A 21,694-nucleotide genomic window follows, 5' to 3' on the forward strand; every position below is an offset into this window, starting at 1 on the left:
CATACCAGCCACGTCTGGTGGCTCTGTAACCCTCTTTCTGTTGCTGGCTGCCTTGGGCGGAAAAATAAACGTGACAGCTGTCAATCAGATAGCAGGCTGCAATGCTGTGTTCAGTCTTAAGTTGCTTAGGTCTGCTATAGGCTGTGCCATGGGGCGGCTGGAGAGATACTTAATTCCGGTTGCAGAATTTGTGTTTTCTGCTTAGAGAATTCCAGAATTATTGTGGCCATTACTTCCTGTAGTTTGGTGGAAAGAACTGTGTCCCATTGTTTCCTGTTCACCTAACTCTTTATATGCACTTGGACGGCAACTGCGTCCTTCGTTCCACAGTTTACATGGCTGGAGAGAGCAATAGTTGGGGCAGCCTGGATGGCTCATTCTGCCTGGAGGAAGGAACCTGCTTCCTAAAGGACTTGCAGTATTAATGCAACAAATGGGAAGCTGGTTTCGCAGTAATGCACTAGGCTGTAAGCACTGAAAATCCAATCGCTGTGGCTGTGTGAAGGGATTTTAGGCAAAGATGCTAGGCATGCTTGTTTAAAGTCACACCACAAGCTGCAAGTGTAGAGCAGCTCACCACTAAAAGATGCAACCATATTTTAATATAGACTAGCATACAAATACACTATGTATTTAAAACACTAGTGGAGTTATAAATAGGAAAAAGCAGACTTGCCTGGGAATAAATTCACTTTGAGTGCACATGGCTTGACAATACTTGTTGAAGTGGAGCAGGGAAGAACTGGATGCCTAGATGAACTAGGGCTTCAAATGAATCATGAGTCTGTTCCATCTATTTCAATATTTCCCATTAAGGGATTTTATTTCAACCAGAAATAAGAACCACTGTGACCTGGGTTTGAAATTATTCCAAGGCAACAAAGGAGTCCCTTACATTTTATTAGAACTAAAAGTTAGGGCAGGAAATAGTTTCACATTAAAATGTGGAAGGATGACATATAGGTCCAAAGATTTGCAAAAGATATGGTGGAATCTTCCTGTGTTGGCCTTAAAGGGAACCAGTACAAACACATGCGTTTTGCTAATACCTTATTCCACATGTAGGTTAAATAGACAATGGAAAAACTGGAAAGATAAATTGTGGTGTTACATTTGATTTGTGCATTGCTAAATTAAAGATTAACTGTGAAATATATTTTCATCCAATGACTGTGCAATCCTAAATTATATGTTTTTGGTGTGTGGAATCTGAAGTTGGTTTAACTGCCCATCCAAAGCCCTGCTGAGGTCTCACTGGCAGGGCAGACGTGAGGTCAAAGGATCGCCCTTCAACTCCAATGCCCTTTTTCTTTTGTCAAGGGAAATTCAGACTAGCTTGGGAGCTGCTCTAAATCTCTTCCTGGTTTGGGGGCGTGTTGGCTTTGGGTTCTTCGGATCTGAGCTATTTCCCAGGCCTCCCCAGATGTTTCCATGGCAGCAGGAATGGGGGATCCGACATGAGATCTCGTTCTCTGACATCAAAGTCACAGAGATAGCAAAACGAATGAAGACTGAAGAGTTAAGGGAAGGGAGGCAGTGTAAAGCTTTTGAGTTAAGTTGACTATCTTTGTAAACAAATAAACAATCTTTATTTAAATAAGTGATTGTAATGCCGTGATATCTTACACATCTTCATACTGCTTTCCTTCCAGTGAAGTTTACTTTTCTGTAATGTTGCTTCCCTTCATGTGTTAATAATTAGTCTGTTTCTGAGTATAACGGGGGGGGGATTAGCTGTAATTAATAAGAAGATTAAAACCAGGAGGCTGTAGTGGGAGCAGAAGTAGGTCTCTCCAAGATGAAATAAATAATAAAGAAAGAGGAGTAAGAAGAAAGAAAGTCTAGATAAGAGTGGTATGGTTTGTGCATTCTGGCCCTTCACTCCTACTTTTGCACCAGGAGTCATTGAATCAGGGGGAAATCTTCAATATTCAGGGCCTTTAGGAGGCACACATGCATACTTGGATGAATATATTTTGTTTAACAAGTGGAATTTTCTTGGCTTCCAGATTTTTCTTCCATGTGTTTTCAGAGCAGCTATTCTTTATAACAGCTATGATAACCCAGGGACCAGAGTGGCCTCGCCAAAGAAGTTTATCCCACCTCTCTATTCCCTTGCAACCCTTCTAAATTTTAATCCAGGTGTGCTAAAAAGTGTGATGGTTCCATTTTTGGGGGGAAAAAAAACTGGTTTGCAAAAGAAATTTGGCAATTAAATGTTCAGGCTGTCTTTGAGTTTTTGAGCGCTCATACCTGCACTAAAACTTTATTATAAAGTTTTATCAAGCATTAAGGGGATGGATACAGTGCCTGGTATCCAAGAATACAGAATTTTCAAGAATTACAGAAGCTGGCATGTGGTAATTCATATGTACAAATGCAAATTTAGAAATAATTACTATACTTTAAATAGAAACAGGATACCTCTTACCATAGTAGAGAAGGCACCAGGTAATTTCTGCGCCTGCTCAGTCTGCTGACCAGGTTCTACTAACTAGCCATTGTGGGCAACTTCAAAGTTCCTCTCCCTTTTTATGGTTCCTTTATCTTTAAACCAGACTTGGACTTGACAACCCTCAGATAGAGAATACTTTCAAATAGAGGACTGCCATATGACAGCCTTTCAAAATAGAAACCTGTCATTGCAAAGTAGGACACATGGCTACCTTATGAACAGCCCAGTGCACACATCATAGTAAGCTGCAGTTAATGGTTTACTGTCGATGTGCAGATGGCTTTCTCTTCCTCTTCACTTCTCCTCTAGTGCAAGCAGGGACAACAAACCACAAGCCTTTTTGTCCAGGGACTATGATTTGTTTTGCTCAAAGAAACCAAGACCAAACCTTGGCTTTACATCTTGGGGCTTATCCACACTTACTTTTCCTCTATGCTTTCCAGGCAGCCTGTGCTTTAGAACTCCATATCTGAGTGCCCTTTTTTGCTCTAGAGCTTCCCCCACGAAAAGCCACTCTTTAAAGCTGAATCCAGAAATTCACAGAAAACCTGAAAGAGCACCCAGACATGGAGCTTCAAAGCGCAGACCTATGCTTGGAAAAGAGTGGACAAACGGTGAGTGTGGAGAAGCCCTCGACTATGTGGCGGGAAACAAGCCACAGTCCTCAGTTGAGACCAAATGTTAATTCAGGGACTATGGCTTATTTCCCCCTCCTCGTGCTAAGAGAGGTTGCAGGGGCCATTGGCATGGTCATGGCAAACCACTAGCTGTAGCGTTACCACAACTTGCAAAGAGTGTCATAGACTCATGTAGCTAGACATGTTGGTGGCGGTGTTGCTGTTGCAGAGTGAGAGGCAGTAGTTGTGCAATTGTCTTCACAAGAAAGAAAGAAAGAAAGAAAGAAAGAAAGAAAGAAAGAAAGAAAGAAAATCGGTCAGTTTAGCAGTTGTCTTGGTCTTTGTAGTACTCCGTTTTCCTCGTGGAACACAGATGGTTCATGCTAAAAGATTTTTCAGACTGTTGTTTGCTGCAGGCTGATTGTTTCTTGGTGTAGTGACAGTGCACCTCCCAAGTACAGCACTCTCATTCTCTCTGTCTCTCTCTCACACACAAACACATATTAAATCCAGGATATGAATTCCAGATGCACCTTTGCTTCCAGATACTCACTGTTGTTTTTTAAAATGCTATTAACTCAATTGTTTGTTGATTGCAATCCTCCTTTTTTTGTTTGATCTACTCAGTCTTTGCTACGGAGTGGGGTCTAAACACGGTTGTGTGTACTGCAGATTTTTAAAAAAAACTGTGCCAAAGCAACACAGGTACCATGCAAAGATAAGCTGAACTCTTTAGCCTGTATGGCATATGTCAGGGGATGACAATTTCTGCATACTTAATCCGGGTAAAGGAGAGTGGCATGTGGTCCTGAAACCACATTCAATGAGCACAGGAAATGCTGATATAACTCCTCTGAGATTTTGCTGGATATTGCCAACACATTTTCAAATCTATTTTGGTAGTCGTATGAGGCAGAAATTTCATTTGACAAAATGAAAACTGAGTTGTGAGGTTGGGGGTTCCCTGCACTTGCACTGAATTACAGAGTACACAGAGCCCTGTTTATCCCCACCATCAAGAATGGAAAAACTGGGGCTCCCAGATGTCTGTTGTTCTTGAGATGTTCCTCTTATTTTATTCTGGAACACCAAAGCCCTTGATTCTGGTCTTTTGTAATGTCTTTTTAATACTCACCTTGCAACCCAATAAGACTTCCCCTTCCAAGTCTTGTTGAATGGTGTGTACCTTCCTGACTTCAGACTTGGACCTCTTACTATGATTTGTTTTCTGATGTCTGGCAAAGGCATCAGAGGTTTTGATGCTCTTCACTGCAGCCCTATAGATCTCTGCCCTAGAGCCTTCCTCATGTGTTCTTGGCAGAGGATATACGAGCTAAGATAAGCAAGTTCTTGCCTTCTTGGTCTGGCTCTTTCTCCTGTTTTTAAGCAGGTCTCAGTTTGCTGGCGTAGGTTCATCCTCCATAGAGGATATCCAAGCAGCTGTTGGACCGTCCCTGCTGTTTGATATGCTGTGTGTGTAATGCCATTCTCTTCTTATCCACTGAGTCAGCTGCTGGCATGCGTAACAATGATACGTTTTTATAACACAGGTGATCCGCAAGGGCTGGCTCACCATCAACAACATTGGCATCATGAAGGGTGGCTCCAAAGAGTACTGGTTCGTCCTGACGGCTGAGAACCTCTCATGGTACAAGGATGATGAGGTAAGAACTCTCTGTTGGTGTTTTCTGTTCCTTCTGAATTGCCATCAAGGGGAACTTCTGCTGGTTAATTGTTAAGTTGTACTGTATTTTGTATTTTTAAGAAATACATTTTATTGTCAAGTGGAGTTGGTTTTTACTGGATATTGTAAGCAGCTTTGTGGAGGAAGTTCCTCAAAAAGAGGGGTTACACATTTTTAAAATAAAGAATCTTGACGGCTCATTGGATCCACTTTTGGAGTCCACAAAATTCAGCACCACCACCATATACTGTTGTAGCTTATCAGACACTTCAGGTCTTATGAACTTACGCTGGGTTCTCCCCCTTCCATTTCACCCCAAATCAGTCTGTGGGTCAGTTGTGATAATCTTGAACTCACTACTTTGACATTACATGGTGAAGTCAATTTCTGCTTGAATGTACAATGTTGTGGGCTGGTTGTGTGAATTGCCATGCCTCTGAACTTCCTCTCTCTAACCTGCTTCTGGAAGTGCTGTGAGGAGTTACCAACTTGGAATTGGAAGTTGTGTTAAAATAGTTATGTGACATGCTCAGCACACAGTAAAGTGAACTAACCGACTTCAGCACAACAGGAATGAGTTGAAAAGGGAGGTGTCAATCATATCAGGATAGGTGGAAGAATCCACTGGCACCTAAAATTATTGGGTCTGGCAACTGCATTTTTGAAGAGGGCAGCATTATCTCACTCTCACTAGTGTGCTCACATCTTCATCTCTCCCTTCCTTTAAACTTGACTTCTAGACATTCTTGCGGGTAAGTTTTGAAAACATTTTTGCATTATACATATGCTGTTGTTGTTTTTTTTAAAAAAATGTTTATTGCCATTTCTGAATTATTTAAAAAATAGGGTTAAATTTCTGATTGCCCTAGGGGGTGCTTAGCAGGCCCATTTTAAAATTGTCAGAGGTAACCCTCCTCAGAATTCATCGTTGGGCAAAAGGTTCATTGTGCAATTGGGAAAGCAGGGTCTTCCTTTTCGGAATGCTTTCCCCTCTGGTAGTGACTTTTATCTCATTTTGGCACCAGCTTAAAACATATTTATTTACCCAGGCACTTGTGGGGTTCTATTTTCCCCCCAGTCCATGGGAGAGAGATGTTCCGTAGCTTTAGATCAGCTTTATGATTGTATGTTAACTGTAATATATTTAACCTCTTTCAGTTGTTTTGTGAATTGTGCTATTTTCACTTGTTTAAGTTTTATGTTATTGCATCCCCTCAGTAGATGATCAGAGGGCTAGATTTATTATTTTATTTTTAATAAGGTAAAATAAATAAAATACAGATATATTTGCACACACATGGGAGAGAGGGAGGGAGGGAAATTCAGCCACAAATGGACTATGCAATGGTTTGAAGTAGCTAGTGCATCTCATGATTTCAAAATGTATAGCGAGTCTTTAGCGAGTGAGAGAGAAAAGTATTGTTTTGAATGAGCAATAATGTCTGCTTCTGCAAGGCAAATTCCCTAGCCAAATCCTGTCTAATAAATCAGATTGGAATGTGTAGAAAATAAATCAGACTCTAACAAGGATTTCCTCTGTCTAGCTTAGGTTTGTAGGTTTGGGGGTTTGAAATCAGACTGAGGGTTCCTTTTACTACAAAGGTTTCGTTTTACTATAAAGTGATCAAATAGCAGCCCTTTAGATAGGTTACCTACCTAGTTGAGTCTCTCATCTGTCAGGATCTGGGCATCAGAGTTCAAGGAAATGCCACCCAACCAATCAGGAAGGGGTTTGAGGGCAGCTGAAAGGGTGGAAATGGCAGTTTTAGGGAGAAAAGAAGATAAAGGCTGGGAGATATGTTGATGGTTCTATAGTAAGGTTGGGGGAGAAACTAGATTTGGTTTGCATTTTAAAGCTGCCTAATCTGCACGTTATGAGAACTAAAACACAGCCATCCAAGATTTGCACTTTCCTGAACTTCTCCAACCAAGTAACAGGCACAGAAATGTGCATACCCCAACAAAGTGGGCCTTTAAGAGAGTGGCATACAAATGTACAGTGGTGCCCCGCAAGACGAATGCCTCGCAAGACGAAAAACCCGCTAGACGAAAGGGTTTTCCGTTTTGGAGGCGCTTCGCAAAACGAATTTCCCTATGGGCTTGCTTCGCAAGACGAAATGTCTTGCGAGTTTTTCCGACTTTTTTTCCCTTTCCCCCCCTTTTTCTAAGCCGCTAAGCCGCTTATCCGTTAAGCTGATAAGCCGCTAAAAGCCGCTAAGCCGCTAATAGCGCTAATCCGCTAAGCCATCAATGGGCTTGCTTCGCAAGACGAAAAAACCGCTAGGCGAAGAGAATCGCGGAACGGATTCTTTTCGTCTTGCGAGGCACCACTGTATGATTATAGAGATTGTTTGTTTGTTTGTTTGTTTGTTTGCAGAAAATGTGCATATTTAGCAAGCATGTACAGTTGCAATCGAAATTATTCGACTCCCATGGCAAATCAGGTTTATTATCAAAATTTACAGGGATTCCATTCCAGGGGTTGAATAATAGTGAGACTGGAGAAGCCAGTATAAGTTGCAATTTCAGCTGAATTTGGGGGAGCCACTTGAAGCACCTGTTGTGTTGAGCTATTTCAATGGCTTTTCTTTGATTTGCTCATTGCAAACTACTGAAAGTCTGTAAATTTCACCCGGTAAAACTGCTGTTGATCTTTAACATGGTGCAATGCTCTTAGCTTCTTTTGCCAAGTAAAAATGCACCTGTTCCCATTGCAGGACCCTCCAAGGAATTGGAATAGATGAGTGCACTGTCTTCACACATGATGGTGTACTTATTCCTGCCTCCTGCCCCCTCCCCCAAATCCATTTAGGTAAATAAAACATCATGTATGAAATGGCCCCTAGCTACCTTTCCAGTTCTGCCTGATGAAAAGGGAGTAATGGGGAGAGTGGCCTCTCCCTTGTAACCTGAGTACTATGTTTCCAGATGTTCCTTATTTCAAACCACATGGATTTATCATAAAGGATAGCTGCATTTCAGACCAAGAGTGTGCTATTGTACACAATGAATGGCCCTTATTTCTGGTTAAGCAGCTCCTGAGACAGCACCCCTTCCTTCTGAGATCTTCACCCATCCATCAGATGGGCAAGCATGAATTAGTAGCACTTTGGTTATCAAAGGTATTGCAGTATCAATCACTCACCCCGTTGCTGCCGACACAAAGCTTCCAAGACAGCATATGTCTGTCAAATTGATAGGCCCTCGCTGTCCATCCCCCTCAGAGTTAGGTGTGAAGGCAGGAGAGTGTGAGAGACACAAATATTGGGTTTCGATGTCGAATTGGTCTCTGCATCCAGATTCCAGAGGTGTCCAGAATCCCCCAGTTACTCAGAGGTGATGGGAATGACTGCAGTTCAGAAACATAAGCCATTTTAACTAGTTCCAGCTGCAGGGGTTGGGGCTGAAGTGTGTGGGGATAGCAGTTCCTTTTAATCCTTGGGTGAGGGCAGCCCTGGGGCTGAATACCAGCTGCAGATTTGTATTGTTTCCCTTCTGGATGGATGGCGAGAGGCAGCATTGCCCAATTAAGGCAGCTACCTGCCAGCCACCATCCCTTGAATAAATGCAGGGAGACCCAAGTGCTGATGGGGCAGGAGCTGAGCAGAAGAAAGGGGCCTTTGTTTCAACCAGAGTGGAAAGGAAAGGGGGAACATGTTTTTATTTCCGCCCCTCCCGCTCCACTTCAGCACCATATCCCTACACCCTCACACCCCTCCTCTTTCATAGGTCCCACTCCTTGGCTTCTTTGGAGGGAAACATAAGCAGTTTTCACTTGGAAGTCTGTAGCTGAACTCCACTTGGAAGCAAAGCAGTATATTTTAGTAGGAATTTATAGAGAGCCCTAGGATTATTATTTTTTTGCAGATCATGTCTTTCAGCTTGTTGGCTTTACAATGAAGGGTGCTCCTGGGTGCCAGCTGTCTCCAGTGTTCATGGAGAGTGCCATAACCTCTGGCATTTCACAGGTGAAAACAGAACACATTTGTAACACCCCTGCCTGATCTTATTACCATGGTTCATTGCCCAAGGACTTGCCACGACCGTCACATCGCTGAAGGCTCCCTACTCAGTTTGCCATTGTAGAGTTTAGAAAAGGTTCAGAAAAGGCCAAGCAAAATGATCAAGGGGATGGAGAGACTCCCTTAGGAGGAAAGGTGGCAGCATTTTGGACATTTTAGTTTAGAGAAAATGCGAGGAAGAGTCAACATGATAGAAGTTTGCCAAATTATGCATAGTATGGAGAAAATGGTGAGAGAAAAGTATTTCTCCACCTCTTGTAAGGGGGAGAACTTGTGGGCATCAAATGAAGGTTGGAAGGCTGAGGACAGATGTCCATCACATAGCGCATGATTGAACCATGGAACTCTCTCCTACAGGAAGCAGTGATAGCCACTAACTTAAAGGTAAAGGGACCCCTGACCATTAGGTCCAGTCGTGACCGACTCTGGGGTTGCGGCGCTCATCTCACTTTATTGGCCGAGGGAGCCGGTGTACAGCTTCTGGGTCATGTGGCCAGCATGACTAAGCTGCTTCTGGCGAACCAGAGCAGCGCACAGAAACGCCGTTTACCTTCTCTCTGGAGTGGTACCTATTTATCTACTTTGACGTGCTTTCAAACTGCCAGGTTGGCAGGAGCTGGGACCGAACAACGGGAGCTTACCCCGTCGCGGGGATTCGAACCGCCAACCTTCTGATCGGCAAGCCCTAGGCTCTGTGGTTTAACCCACAGCGATGACTTTAAAAGAGGATTGGACAAATTTCACGGAGGAGGCAACTATCAGTGGCCACTAGCCACAATGGCTGTGCTCTGCCTCCCCAGTTGGAGGCAGGAAGTGCTTCTGAATAGTGCTGCTGGAAACCCCAGAGGGGTGGGGAGTGGTGCTTGGGCTTGGCTTGCAGGTTCCCCACAGATATCTATTGACCACAGTCAACTGTGCTGGACTAGAAGGGCCATTGGCAGTGCTTTCTTTTCCAAGGGGGTACCAGCAACTCCCCCCAACCTATGTTTAAAGGATGGCACTTACTGTGACCACATCATGGTTAGTACCAGCACCATTTTTCTTTTCTTTAAAAAAAAACACTGGCCATTGGCACGATCCATCTGGCTCTCCTTACGCTCTTGCTGTGTTCAGTTACTCTCCAATATAGTTGTCTGGTCCCCACCGATTTAAAAGCCAGGGTGATGAGTTAAAGAATTACCAGAAAAGGCTGTATGACCTACAATATGTAGTCAACTGTTTGAAATACAGTGGAACCTTGGTTGTCAAATGTAATCCATTCCAGAAGACCGTTCAACCATGGGTAGGCAAACTAAGGCCAGGGGCCGCATCTGGCCCAATCGCCTTCTAAATCCGCCCCACGGACGGTCCGGGAATCAGCGTGTTTTTACATGAGTAGAATGTGTCCTTTTATTTGAAATGCATCTCTGGGTTATTTGTGGGGCATATGAATTTGTTCTCCCCCCCCAATATATATATATATATATATATATATATATATATATATATATATATAGTCGGGGGCCCCCCAGAAGGTCTGAGGGACAGTAGACTGGCCCCCTGCTGAAAAAGTTTGCTGACCCCTGCAACCCCTGACCCCTGCAACCCCTGCTGACCCAACAACCAAGGATCAAAGGTCTGTCAGCAAAGTGAATGGGGAAAATTGAGAAACACGCCTCGGAAGCCATTCAACTTCTGAGATGCGTTCAAAAATGGGAACATTCACTTCCGGGTTCCGAATTGTTCGGCTTCTGAAGTGTTTGACAACCAAGGTTCCACTGTATAACCCAGGATATTCAGGGTGTAAAATGGCAGTCTGTGCACTGCCAAGGAGTATGTTAGGATTCATAACTATGCATTTTCATGTACACATGTTAGAGACTAGATACACATACACACAAATGGCTGGATCAGGCTGATTTGAAACACCCTGAGATCAATGGGTATAGGGCAGTATAATAAATGGATAGATAGGTTTTGGTCTGTGTCAGTTTCACATGTGTTCATTCATAAAACTGTTCAGTCCAGCCTCTATATTAATATGTAATTTTTTAAAAAAACTGCAGAAAAATTAAATGCATATATAGATACGTATTTTATCATAAAGTATATATTTAATCTTGGTGCATACATTTCTAAATTCCGAAATAAGATTTTTTTAAAAAATGGGTTTTGATACTTTTCTTTGAGCTGAGAACAATATTGCAAAATTCGGTGAACTGCAAATTCTGAAGGATAACTGTGTCTTGATCTGTACATAAGCCCAGGAGATATAGATTTAACCTCTAGGTTAAATTACTGCAATGCATTCTATGTGGGGTTGCCTCTGGAGACAGTTCAGACACTTCAACTGGTGCAGAATTCAGCAGCCAGGTTCCTCACTGGGGCAAGACAGTTTGAGCATATAACGCCAACCCTGGCTGCCAATTAGTTTCTGGGCCTATAAAGCCTTAAATGGCTTAGGAATGCAATACTGCAAGGACAGTCTCCACATATGACCCAGATCCTGCAATTATAATCTGAGGCCCTTCTTCGTACGCCTCCTCTTCAAGAGGTCTGCAGGGCGGCAACATGAGAACGGGCCTTTACTGCAGTGGCTCCCTGGTTGTGGAATACTGTCCCCAGGAAGGCAGGAAGACAGGTACAGTGGTGCCTCGCAAGACGAAATTAATTCGTTCCGCAAGTTTTTTCTTCTTGCGAGTTTTTCGTCTTCCGAAGCACGGTTTCCCATAGGAATGCATTGAAAATCAATCAATGCGTTCCTATGGAGACCGTCCTGGGACAGAGGGGAAGCGCCGAGCGCCTTCCCCTCTGTCCCCGGACCTGTTTAAAGCAAGGGGCGGCGGGGAGAAGATTGCTTCTCCCCGTTGCCTGCTCCGCAATCTCCAGGGACAGAGGGGAAGGCGCACGCCTTCCCCTCTGTCCCTGGACCTGTTTTAAAGCAAGGGAAGGGGCAGCGGGGAGAATCGCTTCTCCCCGTTGCTGCCCCTTGGTTCAAAAGGGGTCCGGGGAGAGAGGGGAAGGCGCGTGCGCCTTCCCCTCTGTCCCCGGAGATTGCGGGGCTGGCAACGGGGAGAAGCGATCTTCTCCCCGCCGCCCCTTGCTTCAAAAGAGGTCCGGGGACAGCGGGGAAGACGCGCTGCGCTTCCCCGCTATCCCCGGAGCTTGCGGGGCAAGCTTCGTTTTGCGAAGCAAGCCAGTAGGGAGATGCGTCTTGCGAAGCGGCTAAGAAAACGAAAAACTCCTTCGTCTAGTGAGTTTTTCGTCTTCCGAGGCGTTCGTCTTGCGGGGCACCACTGTATATACTTAGGCGCCAGTCATAAACATCTTCTCGCAGGCCTTTGCTTAATTAAGAAATCTATAGCCTTTTAAACTATGTGGGGGTGTGCTGTTGTTATTGATTGTTATTATGGTATGCATTTTTGTGTTTTTATATTGTAAGCCGCCCTGTGACCTTCAGAGGAAGGGTGGCATTGAAATAATAATAATAATAGGGACGCGGGTGGCTCTGTGGTCTAAACCACTGAGCCTAGGGCTTGCCGATCAGAAGGTTGGCGGTTCGAATCCCTGTGACGGGGTGAGCTCCCGTTGCTCAGTCCCTTCTCCTGCCAACCTAGCAGTTTGAAAGCATGTCAAAGTGCAAGTAGATAAATAGGTACCACTCCGGTGGGAAGGTAAACGGTGTTTCCGTGCACTGCTCTGGTTCACCAGAAGCGGCTTAGTCATGCTGGCAACATGACCCGGAAGCTGTACGCCGGCTCCCTCGGCCAATAAAGCGAGATGAGCGCCGCAACCCCAGAGTCGGTCACGACTGGACCTAATGGTCAGGGTTCCCTTAGTCATGCTGGCCACATGACCTGGAAGCTGTCTGCGGACAAACACCGGCTCCCTCGGCCTATAGAGCGAGATGAATGTGCAACCCCAGAGTCGGACTGGACCTAACGGTCAGGGGTACCTTTACCTTTTCAATAATAATAATAATAATATCAGGTTAGTTTGTTTTGGAATCCCCCTCCACCCAATTTGATACCCAGCCTAATGGAGTTCAAAGGCTTTTCCTTATTGTTTTTTAAATTAACATATTGAGGATTCAGTGAATTATCTCTTGAGGGCTGTGTGCATTTGTATGTGTGTGTGCACATATGTATAATAGGGGGCTTGAACCCCCCTCCCACACCCCCTCTTTTGTAAGGTTATGTTGTGCTTTTTTTGTCCCAACCTCTCTGCGGCGGCTAAACCAAAGGGCTGCTTTTTTCTACACAAGAGAAGCCGAACAAGTTTGGCCGTTGAGTCAAGCAAGGTACCTCTGCTGCTTGAGAGTAGCCCAGCCTATTCCCACCCTGTTACAGTGGAGCTGGGCAACCAGACTAGGTGGTGAAAACATCTGGGCCCCATTAGCAAAATACCCAGCCTTTTCCCGCAAAAGCTGCCTTGTTCTCTCTCTCCCCCCCCCCACCGCCCCCGCTGAAGGAAATGGTTGGAATGTAAAAGGGTCTTAAAGGGGCGAAGGTCTTAGCATAGATGGGGTTGTTGCCTGCTGTGAATGGAGTGGCTGATGGTGTGTAATGGGGAAATGGATGGGGTTAGACTTGCCTTACACTGCCCTACGTCCAAGAGCCCCTCTTGTTTTTGGATTCTCTTGCTGTTTTCCTTTGTCAGCCTCCCAACGGGCTGGGTCCCTGATCTGTGGAGAGCCATAGTGCAGTAGATTTGCTGAAGCAATAGTTACAGCTAGGAACCGATTGCTTCCAGTGGGTTGGCCAAGTGGGGTGCTGGGGCGGTGATCTCACCTGCCCATTTGTTTCTCTTCATGAGATGCCCCCAGTATCCAGTGGGGCTGTTGAATAAGAGGCTCTTTGACCAATCCTGCCAGCAGCAGCACATTGTAAAAGGAAACTGCTTAATGCCAGGACTCTGCAGTATCACCCAAGGTCCCAGTCCTATGCAGACCAACCTGGGACTAAGCCCAATTGAACCTAGATGGATTTACTTCCAAGAAAACTTGCATAGGATTGCAGTGCACCACGTGTTATGATACTCCGCTCCTCTTTCAAGGCAAATCCATTTCAAATGCTACCAGACTGTTCTCTCTTCCTCAAGGCTTTCTGAAACAATGCAATAAGCTGCTAGTAGAGGACAGGACGCGAATGGCGCTGTGGGTTAAACCACAGAGCCTAGGACTTGCCGATCAGAAGGTCGGCGGTTCGAATCCTTGCGACGGGGTGAGCTCCCGTTGCTCGGTCCCTGCTCCTGCCAACCTAGCAGTTCAAAAGCACGTCAAAGTGCAAGTAGATAAATAGGTACTGCTCCAGTGGGAAGGTAAACGGCGTTTCCATGCGCTGCTCTGGTTCACCAGAAGTGGCTTAGTCATGCTGGCCACATGACCTGGAAGCTGTACGCCGGCACCCTCGGCCAACAAAGCGAGATGAGCGCCGCAACCCCAGAGTTGGTCACAACTGGACTTAATGGTCAGACGTCCCTTTACCTTTACCTAGAGGACAGGAACTTTTGCAAGAACTGTATGTGAGTTCTGTGGTAGAGATTATTGGGAAAGGGATTGAAAATAAAACTGCCTGTATCACAGTGCCTTCAAATAAACTTATGGGGAGGCCATGGTTGTAATACTGAGCACAGTTCTGGTTGCTGTGTCTCAAGCAGGGTGCTGTAGAGCAGGAGAAGATGTAGAAAAGGGCAACCAGATATGGTCACAGGGCCGAAACAACTCACCTGGGAGAAAAGTTTGCAAGATTTGTTTGTGACACAATGTATGGTGTGGATAAAGTGAAAATTTCCTCCCTCTCCCATAACACTAGAACTTGGGGCCCAGTGAAAATCTGGCATTTTGCATGGAAAAGTGGGGTATTTTTTTTTTAAGAAAAGCATTCCATTCATATAAATTTAACAAATAATTTGTTGTTGTTGTTTTATTTTATACTCCACATTTCCCCAGAGCCAGGACTCAAGGCATGCTTACAAAAGTTAAAACAAACACAGATAAAACATAGAAAGCTAAAATACAATTGTTAGAAAACAATTAAACTATAATGGAATAAAAATCATTTAAAAACAAATAGTAAAAATAGAACAACACATTTAAAAGCAGTCAGGTCCCACATTCCTGCCAGAATAAAGCCACCTTTACCTGCTGGCAGAAGGACAGCAAGGAGGGAGCCCGTCTGGCTTCTCCAGGGAGGGAGTTCCAGAGTCTGGGAGCAGCCACCACTGAGAAGGCCCTCTCCCGCGTCCCCACCAAACATAGGTAGGGGGTTGAAAATCGGGACAGTATTCCTTCACACAACATGTAATTAATTGATAGCACACACTGCCACAAGAAGTGGTAACGGCTACCAGCTTGCTTTGGGTTTAGGGGCAGTTTGCTTCTGAGCAATAGGCAGTGGGGTGCAGCTCTCTAGATGTTGTTGGACTACAGCTCCCATCATCCCTGACCACTGGCTATAATGGGAGGCAAAAACCTAACAACTGGACCCTAACTCAGCTGGAAGGGCTGCCCTAATTATCCCACTGCTCAGAAAATGTGTGTGTTTGTCGGTGGAGACAAAACATTTGTAAAGTGTGTTTATTTTATGTGGGTGGAAAAATTGTATACTGCTTAATTTAAAAAATGCAGTGCCTGCAAAATAATACAAAATAATTATCAATAATAAAAACAGGAAAACTTTAAAAACAGCTGTGCATAACAAAATTATGCGCTAAAATAAAAAAAGTATTCAACTTGCATTTAAACAGTACAGGTAGCCCCCCAGACACCAATGAAATTGCGTACAGTTGAAACCCATTGAAAAAGCCTGCAAACACCCCATTTCGCCCTTGCCCCTGTTCCTCCGTTTTAGTGACGTTTCAGTGACGCCTTTATGATGTTTCTGGATCACTTCCAGATTCAGCACAATGTGCGTATACACAGTCGTGCACATACTGAACGCACGTAAATGGAGGGGCTGCCTGTACAGTGAGGGTGCCTGTCTAGGATGATAGGCAGAGAGGTTGATGGGCAGAGAAGAAGAGGGATATGCTAGCTGATTCATCCCAGTGACCTCTCTGACTCAGCCTTTTGCTTGTTATTAATCTTCAGTGTCTGTTGAACAGTAGTGCTAGTTGCCACTGATGAATCTTCCATAGATGTGCACAATTGTTATTATTATTATTATTATTATTATTATTTTAAGCCCATCACCAACATTTTCTCTAGTCTAAGTTGCCCCACTTAACCAGGGGGCAAACCACATTGAATTAAATGGGACTTACTTCTGAGTGCATAAGGGTTGCACCCTTTTAGGAATACTATAATAGACAGTCCACTACTTCCAGCACATGGCTGGAAGGGAGTAGGCACTGATCTGTCCTTTTTCCTACTCTCTAACCTTTTTTGACTGGTGCTTAAGGCATGTTAATGGGCAGTTGCTAATCCATATTAAACGGGCTTAAGAAGATGATGTGTGAATGACTAAGAAGGGTGGACATTTTACCCTTCTGCATAATAGCCACATTCATCAAGCATCTGTTTGATTTCTTGGAGTTTTTAACCTATGCTTTGTCTCTGCATTGAGTCGGTATGCATCTGTGCCTTGGCCTGCCATCACTGAAACCCTCTGAGGTGGAGTGGGGTTAGGCATATTTTTGTAGGAATCTCTGTTTTGTGACTTTCTCCTGGGGCTTAATTTCTTCAGGAAATTCTGCAGCTGAAGCCAGCCCCTCCGCATTGGAAACTCATAATAATAATAATAATAATAATAATAATAATAATAATAATTTATATCCCACCCTCTCCGGCCAGAGCTGGGCTCAGGGCTGCTAACAACAGTAAAAATTACAGTAAAAACCTAATAGGGAGGGGGAACCAATTTAAAATACAGGTTAAAATGCAATTTAAAATGCAGCTGCTGGATGTTTGAAGGTCTGGTGTGACTACCAAGCAGTACAGTGGTATGTCGAGTTACAAACGCTTCAGGTTACAAACTCCACTAAGCTGGAAGAGTTACCTCAAGTTGAGGACTTTGCCCCAGGATGAGAACGGAAATTGTGTGCTGGCGGCACAGCGGCAGCAAGAGGCCCCATTAGCGAAAGCACGCCGGTAGTTAAGAACAGTCTCAGGTTAAGAACGGACCTCCGAAACGAATTAAGTTCATAACTAGAGGTACCACTGTATACGGAAAGCTCTCTGTAGATGCCCAAAGCTGCTCTCCCTTTTATTTGTATTCCGTATGTTTGGGTACCAGGCCCTGGCCTTCACGCTGAAAACTGACTTAGATTACCCTGTCCCAAATTATACCTTGCCTCCATCGAGTGAAAATCAAAACCACACCGTGTATTTCACTTGGTGCTCCAGTTAGTGAAAAACGTGGAATGAATCTTGCCTCCCATCCATTTTTCTTTCAGGTGACAGGATTTAAGCACAGTGAACACAAGCTAATTTAAACTTTCACCGTTCACCATAGACATTAAAAAAGAGTTCTGCACTTTTTGCAAGATTAAAAGGCAGCCCAGGGGCAGGGATCCAAACATGACAGCTGGCTAAAATAAACCTCTTGTTTATTGCAAGAGCCACTTAAGGGGGGAACACACACTCCACAGCCAGCATGAAATGCTTTCTCATTTCCTTAGTTTGTCTCCCTTTTGCCTCTTGAACTTCTTCATCAGTCATTAAGACAGAAGTAACTCCAGCGAGTTTAGTGGATGAACTGAATGTTATCACAGTTTCCTTCCCTGCTTTCAATTTCTGCCTTGAAAACTCATCCCAGATAAGAGGTAAAAAGGGGAGGAAACTGCTGCGGCTTCTCAGGGCTCTGATTTATTTCTTGTGGAATGGTCTCAGAAGGAGCAGCAGCCTATTCCCCCAGATTCCAGGGGTTCTTCAGGCATCCGATGAAAGAGCCTGATCTTTGGGAAAGCCCACACCATGAAAACCCAGTGCCTCTGAGGTACTAGAGCACACTTTTGTTTTCTGACTCTCAACCCCTTGCAGATAACATGGTAGCAATTCATACTGATTGGCACTTGTGCACTTTCCCTGCATCTTATTTCCTTTTAAATCTTTCCCCATCTCCCGTGATTCTTGTCCTCTCTCTCTCTCTCTCTCTCTCTCTCTCTGGGTTCATTCACACTTCCATTTGTCCCATGCTCTCTAGGCATGGGTCTGAAAGGCTTTTCGTTTGCCCTGCTGCTTTTGCAGAGAAAACCCACTGTTTAATGCTGAATTGTAGCATATGTAAATTGGGCTTTCTGCAGACTGACTTCGGGCAAGCAAAAATCCCATCGGAACCATGCCTGGAAAGCATGGGGCAAACAGAATAAAATGTGGACCAAATGGAAGTGTGGATAAGCCCTTTTATTCCATATTTGTCCTGAAGTTGCAGAAAGGCGCCAGAGTAAATATTGAAACTATATTTGAGAGCTCTGAGAATCCTTTTGATGCTTTTTTAAAATGAGCAGCATTTTTGCCAGCTTCCAGCTTCCCATCCTAGGAAGCCCCCAGAAGAGTTCTTAACTAACTGAGGGGTTGTGTACAATGAGCAGATCAAACAAAAGCAATTGAAATAGCTCAACACAACAAATGCTTTCAGCTGAAGATGCAACTTATACTGACATCTCTAGTCTCACGACAGTGGTACCTCGGGTTAAGAACTTAATTCATTCCGGAGGTCCGTTCTTAACCTGAAACTGTTCTTAACCTGAGGTACCATTTTAGCTAATGGGGCCTCCCGCTGCCGCCGTGCCGCAGCGGCGCAATTTCTGTCCTCATCCTGAAGCAAAGTTCTTAACCTGAGGTACTATTTCTGGGTTAGCGGAGTCTGTAACCTGAAGCGTCTGTAACCTGAGGTACCACTGTACTATTCAAACGCTTCATGGCAAGCATCTCTGGTACTTAGTAGACAGCTAACGCTGCTTCACTGTGACCCACTAAAACTTGCATCGCAAACCTGCGCCAGCCAAAAATCTCCCGCCATCTCACTTTCTGTGGTCTGCTCCCCCCACCGCAAACCCAAGAAGAGAGCACCCTACCTGCCTGCAAGGGGAGGGAGGTGGGACGTGGAAGGAAGCAAGACAGCTCAGAAAAAGTGAAGTTCAGAGATGAAAACTGGGATGGAGAGAGAAACCAGGCATCATTTTCCTTTGGCCAGGCAAGCACCACTTTCCCTGCACAGTGCCAGCAGCATACGATGTATATCCCAGCACAGCCTAACCAATGTGCAGACTACTGTACAATCTTGTAATCCTGAACAGGTAGTCCGAACACTGGGCAGACGGAGTGGAGCCTCTGGGTCCAAAAAGCCGGCAAGCAGGTGGTGCACTTACTTCTTTCCCGGGCTCCTGCCTCCGGGCTGACCGTTCTCAGGGGAGAGAAAGACAGAGAGAGGGGGGAAACAGGCAATGGGAAGACCAAGTCCTGTCAGAAGAAGCAGCTTACTTTACCAGCTGCCAGGGAAGAAACATCGGCGCCAGCTTCGGTGATCCCCGCATCCGCAGAATCCATTCAACCGTCCTGCCCCTTTCTTCTCCAAGCTTCTTCATACGGAAAACCACCCAGATCCCTTCGGCCACATCACAGGTTCCTTAGGGGGAGGGAAAATAGAAACAAAATTAAATAAATGAAGAAAGCAAACAGTTGTCACCAACTGAAAAATTGGGAGAAGAGTCTATTGGAAGATGCAGCCGTGTGCTGGAGGTGGAGGAGTTATGGGTCCTCAGCTCCTTTTAGGGAACCCCCACATCTGGTCAGCTCTTGGTAGAAGATCGCTTGGGCCTGAAGTATCCACACAATGCTTCCATGAAACGCTTTGTTGGTTTTTGTGGTTGCTGTTGCCCCAAAGGAACTCCAACTCTGCTTTGGCTTCCAGAGCAAATGTCCGGGGAGTGCGGCATTTGCGATCAGGTCCGCCACAAAGCTTCTTTGCTCCCACGTTGGCTACTTGCCTTTGCAGTTAGCCTCTGGCTACCAGGAGAGTGATCTGGCTCCCTCCCACACCTCCTTTGTGGCCTCCAGTCCCCACCCAGCATCTGGCACTCATTGTGGCTCCGTCATTCTGGTCTTTGCGCCTCCCTTCCTTCTCCTGCTTCTCTCCTGCACTTCTGCCTCAATTGACGTGGCAGTGCAAAACTAACGAGGCTTGAAGGAGGAGCTTGCCAGCTGCTGGGAAGGTCAAAGTTCGACAGGAACTGAGCCGCCTGGTGGATAAGGTTGCGAGGGAGGGGAAAAGAAGGCTCCATACCTTGGATGGAAACTCAAGGAATGTTGTCTTCCCTCTGGTGCGCGGCTCCCGTGTAGCGATTCCAGATGTTCCAAGGGCCATGTGCTCTATTTCCTCTCCATTGCTGCAGGGATAAAGGCTGCTTTATGCGCAATATGCAAACCCACCAGCACACACAAGATGGGGGTGGGGGGGAGGCAGAAGAAAGGGAGATTTGGAATCCATGGTTTAGCAGGGATGAAACAAAACTAGCAACCGATCTGGAGGACCCAGGTCACTCCCCTTGCTTTTCGGAGGCCCGCCATGACCATTCTTCCATTATACTCACGTTCCTTGACTTCTGGAGTGTGGGGTGCAAGGCATTTGGCGCAGTTACGCAAGTATGATCTGTTCAGGGGAAGTGAGCAACAACGATCACTTGCAGAGCTGGGTCATCTGCTCAAGAGTACTGTATATATACTTACCCCATTCAGATCCTACAAGGCAGCTTTCTCCAGTCTGGTGCCCTCCATATGTTTTGGCTGGGGCTGATGGGAATCAGTGTTTCGCACCCCCCCCCAAAAAAAATAGGGCACACTTTTGTTTTCAACAAAAATAGAAGTGCCGGTACTGCATATCCTTGAGTTGTTGTTGTTGTTTAGTCGTGTCCGACTCTTCGTGACCCCATGGAGCAGAGCACATCAGGCACTCCTGTCTTCCACTGCCTCCTGCAGTTTGGTCAAACTCATGCTGGTAGTTTCGAGAACACTGTCCCACCATCTCGTCCTCTGTCGTCCCCTTCTCCTTGTGCCCTCCATCTTTCCCAACATCAGGGTCTTTTCCAGGGAGTCTTCTCTTCTCATGAGGTGGCCAAAGTATGGGAGACTCAGCTTCACGATCTGTCCTTCCAGTGAGCACTCAGGGCTGATTTCCTTCAGAATGGAGAGGTTTGATCTTCTTGCAGTCCATGGGACTCTCAAGAGTCTCTTCCAGCACCAGAATTCAAAAGCATCCATTCTTCGGCGATCAGCCTTGTTTATGGTCCAGCTCTCACTTCCATACATCACTACTGGGAAAACCATAGCTTTAATTATACGGACCTTTGTCGGCAAAGTGATGTCTCTCCTTTTTATAGAAATGAGCAAGGGGCTGAACTCCAGTCATATAAAGACAATAGGTGAAAGGCAAAATAGTAGAATTGGTCATGCACGTGCTCAGGGGTGGAGCAGGCATTTGAGCCTCTGCCTTAAGTGCATCCACCAATTTAGGACACCCTTTGGACTTTTACAGGAAGGCAGTTGTGAAAGGCATCTTGCAAAACTCAGCTCTCAAGCCAATCTAAGGCAGTGGTTGGTGGAAAGGCTTCAGTCCAGTTAAGGCTGTTGGACTCCAACTGCCATCAGCTCCAGCCAGCATGGCCAATGACCAGGGGTGGTGGAGTTGTAGTAGTTCAGAATAGGAGCATCGTTGGCTGCCTTTCTATCAACGCAGATTTGTTGTCTATCCAACTTGGCATTGTCTACACTGGCTGGCAGCAGCTAGCTCTCCAGGATTTCAGGCAAGAGGCTTTCCCAGCCCTAAATGGAAATTCTAGAGTTGAATACAATGCAAAATGGATGTCCCACCACTGAGCTAGGGGTTCTTCCCTCACTTGGAGGGCCGCAGGTACCAACCCTGGCTCTAAGGGTTGAAGCATCTTTGTCACATGAGCAACAGGAACATACCGAGAGGCAGGGAGATCCATCCACTTTCAT

The 21,694-nt window shown here is 45.4% G+C and overlaps 1 protein-coding gene and 1 long non-coding RNA gene across 22 annotated transcripts in view; one reads left to right on the forward strand and one right to left on the reverse strand.

Moving 5' to 3' along the window:
• The window catches only part of DNM1 (dynamin 1), a 132,691-nt gene that overhangs the window by 75,896 nt on the left and 35,101 nt on the right, over positions 1–21,694 (forward strand). For 12 of the 21 annotated variants that reach the window (XR_013834842.1, XR_013834843.1, XR_013834844.1 and 9 more), the window contains 2 exons: positions 4,623–4,736; positions 5,497–5,508. Coding sequence is in view for 17 of the 21 variants with exons in the window: in XM_079962035.1 (XP_079818161.1) it covers positions 4,623–4,736; positions 5,497–5,508 (126 nt within the window). In the remaining 4 variants the exon portion in view is untranslated. The remainder of the gene's footprint in view (positions 1–4,622; positions 4,737–5,496; positions 5,509–21,694) is intronic. The other 9 variants (XM_079962041.1, XM_079962037.1, XM_079962034.1 and 6 more) reach the window with 1 other exon arrangement.
• LOC307207994 overlaps positions 1–21,694 on the reverse strand; it is a 149,873-nt gene that overhangs the window by 12,660 nt on the left and 115,519 nt on the right. The gene's annotated exons all lie outside the window — the stretch shown is intronic.

The sequence above is a fragment of the Podarcis cretensis genome, assembly GCF_951804945.1.
Source record: "Podarcis cretensis genome assembly, chromosome: Z".
NCBI classification, from domain to species: Eukaryota; Metazoa; Chordata; class Lepidosauria; order Squamata; family Lacertidae; genus Podarcis; species Podarcis cretensis.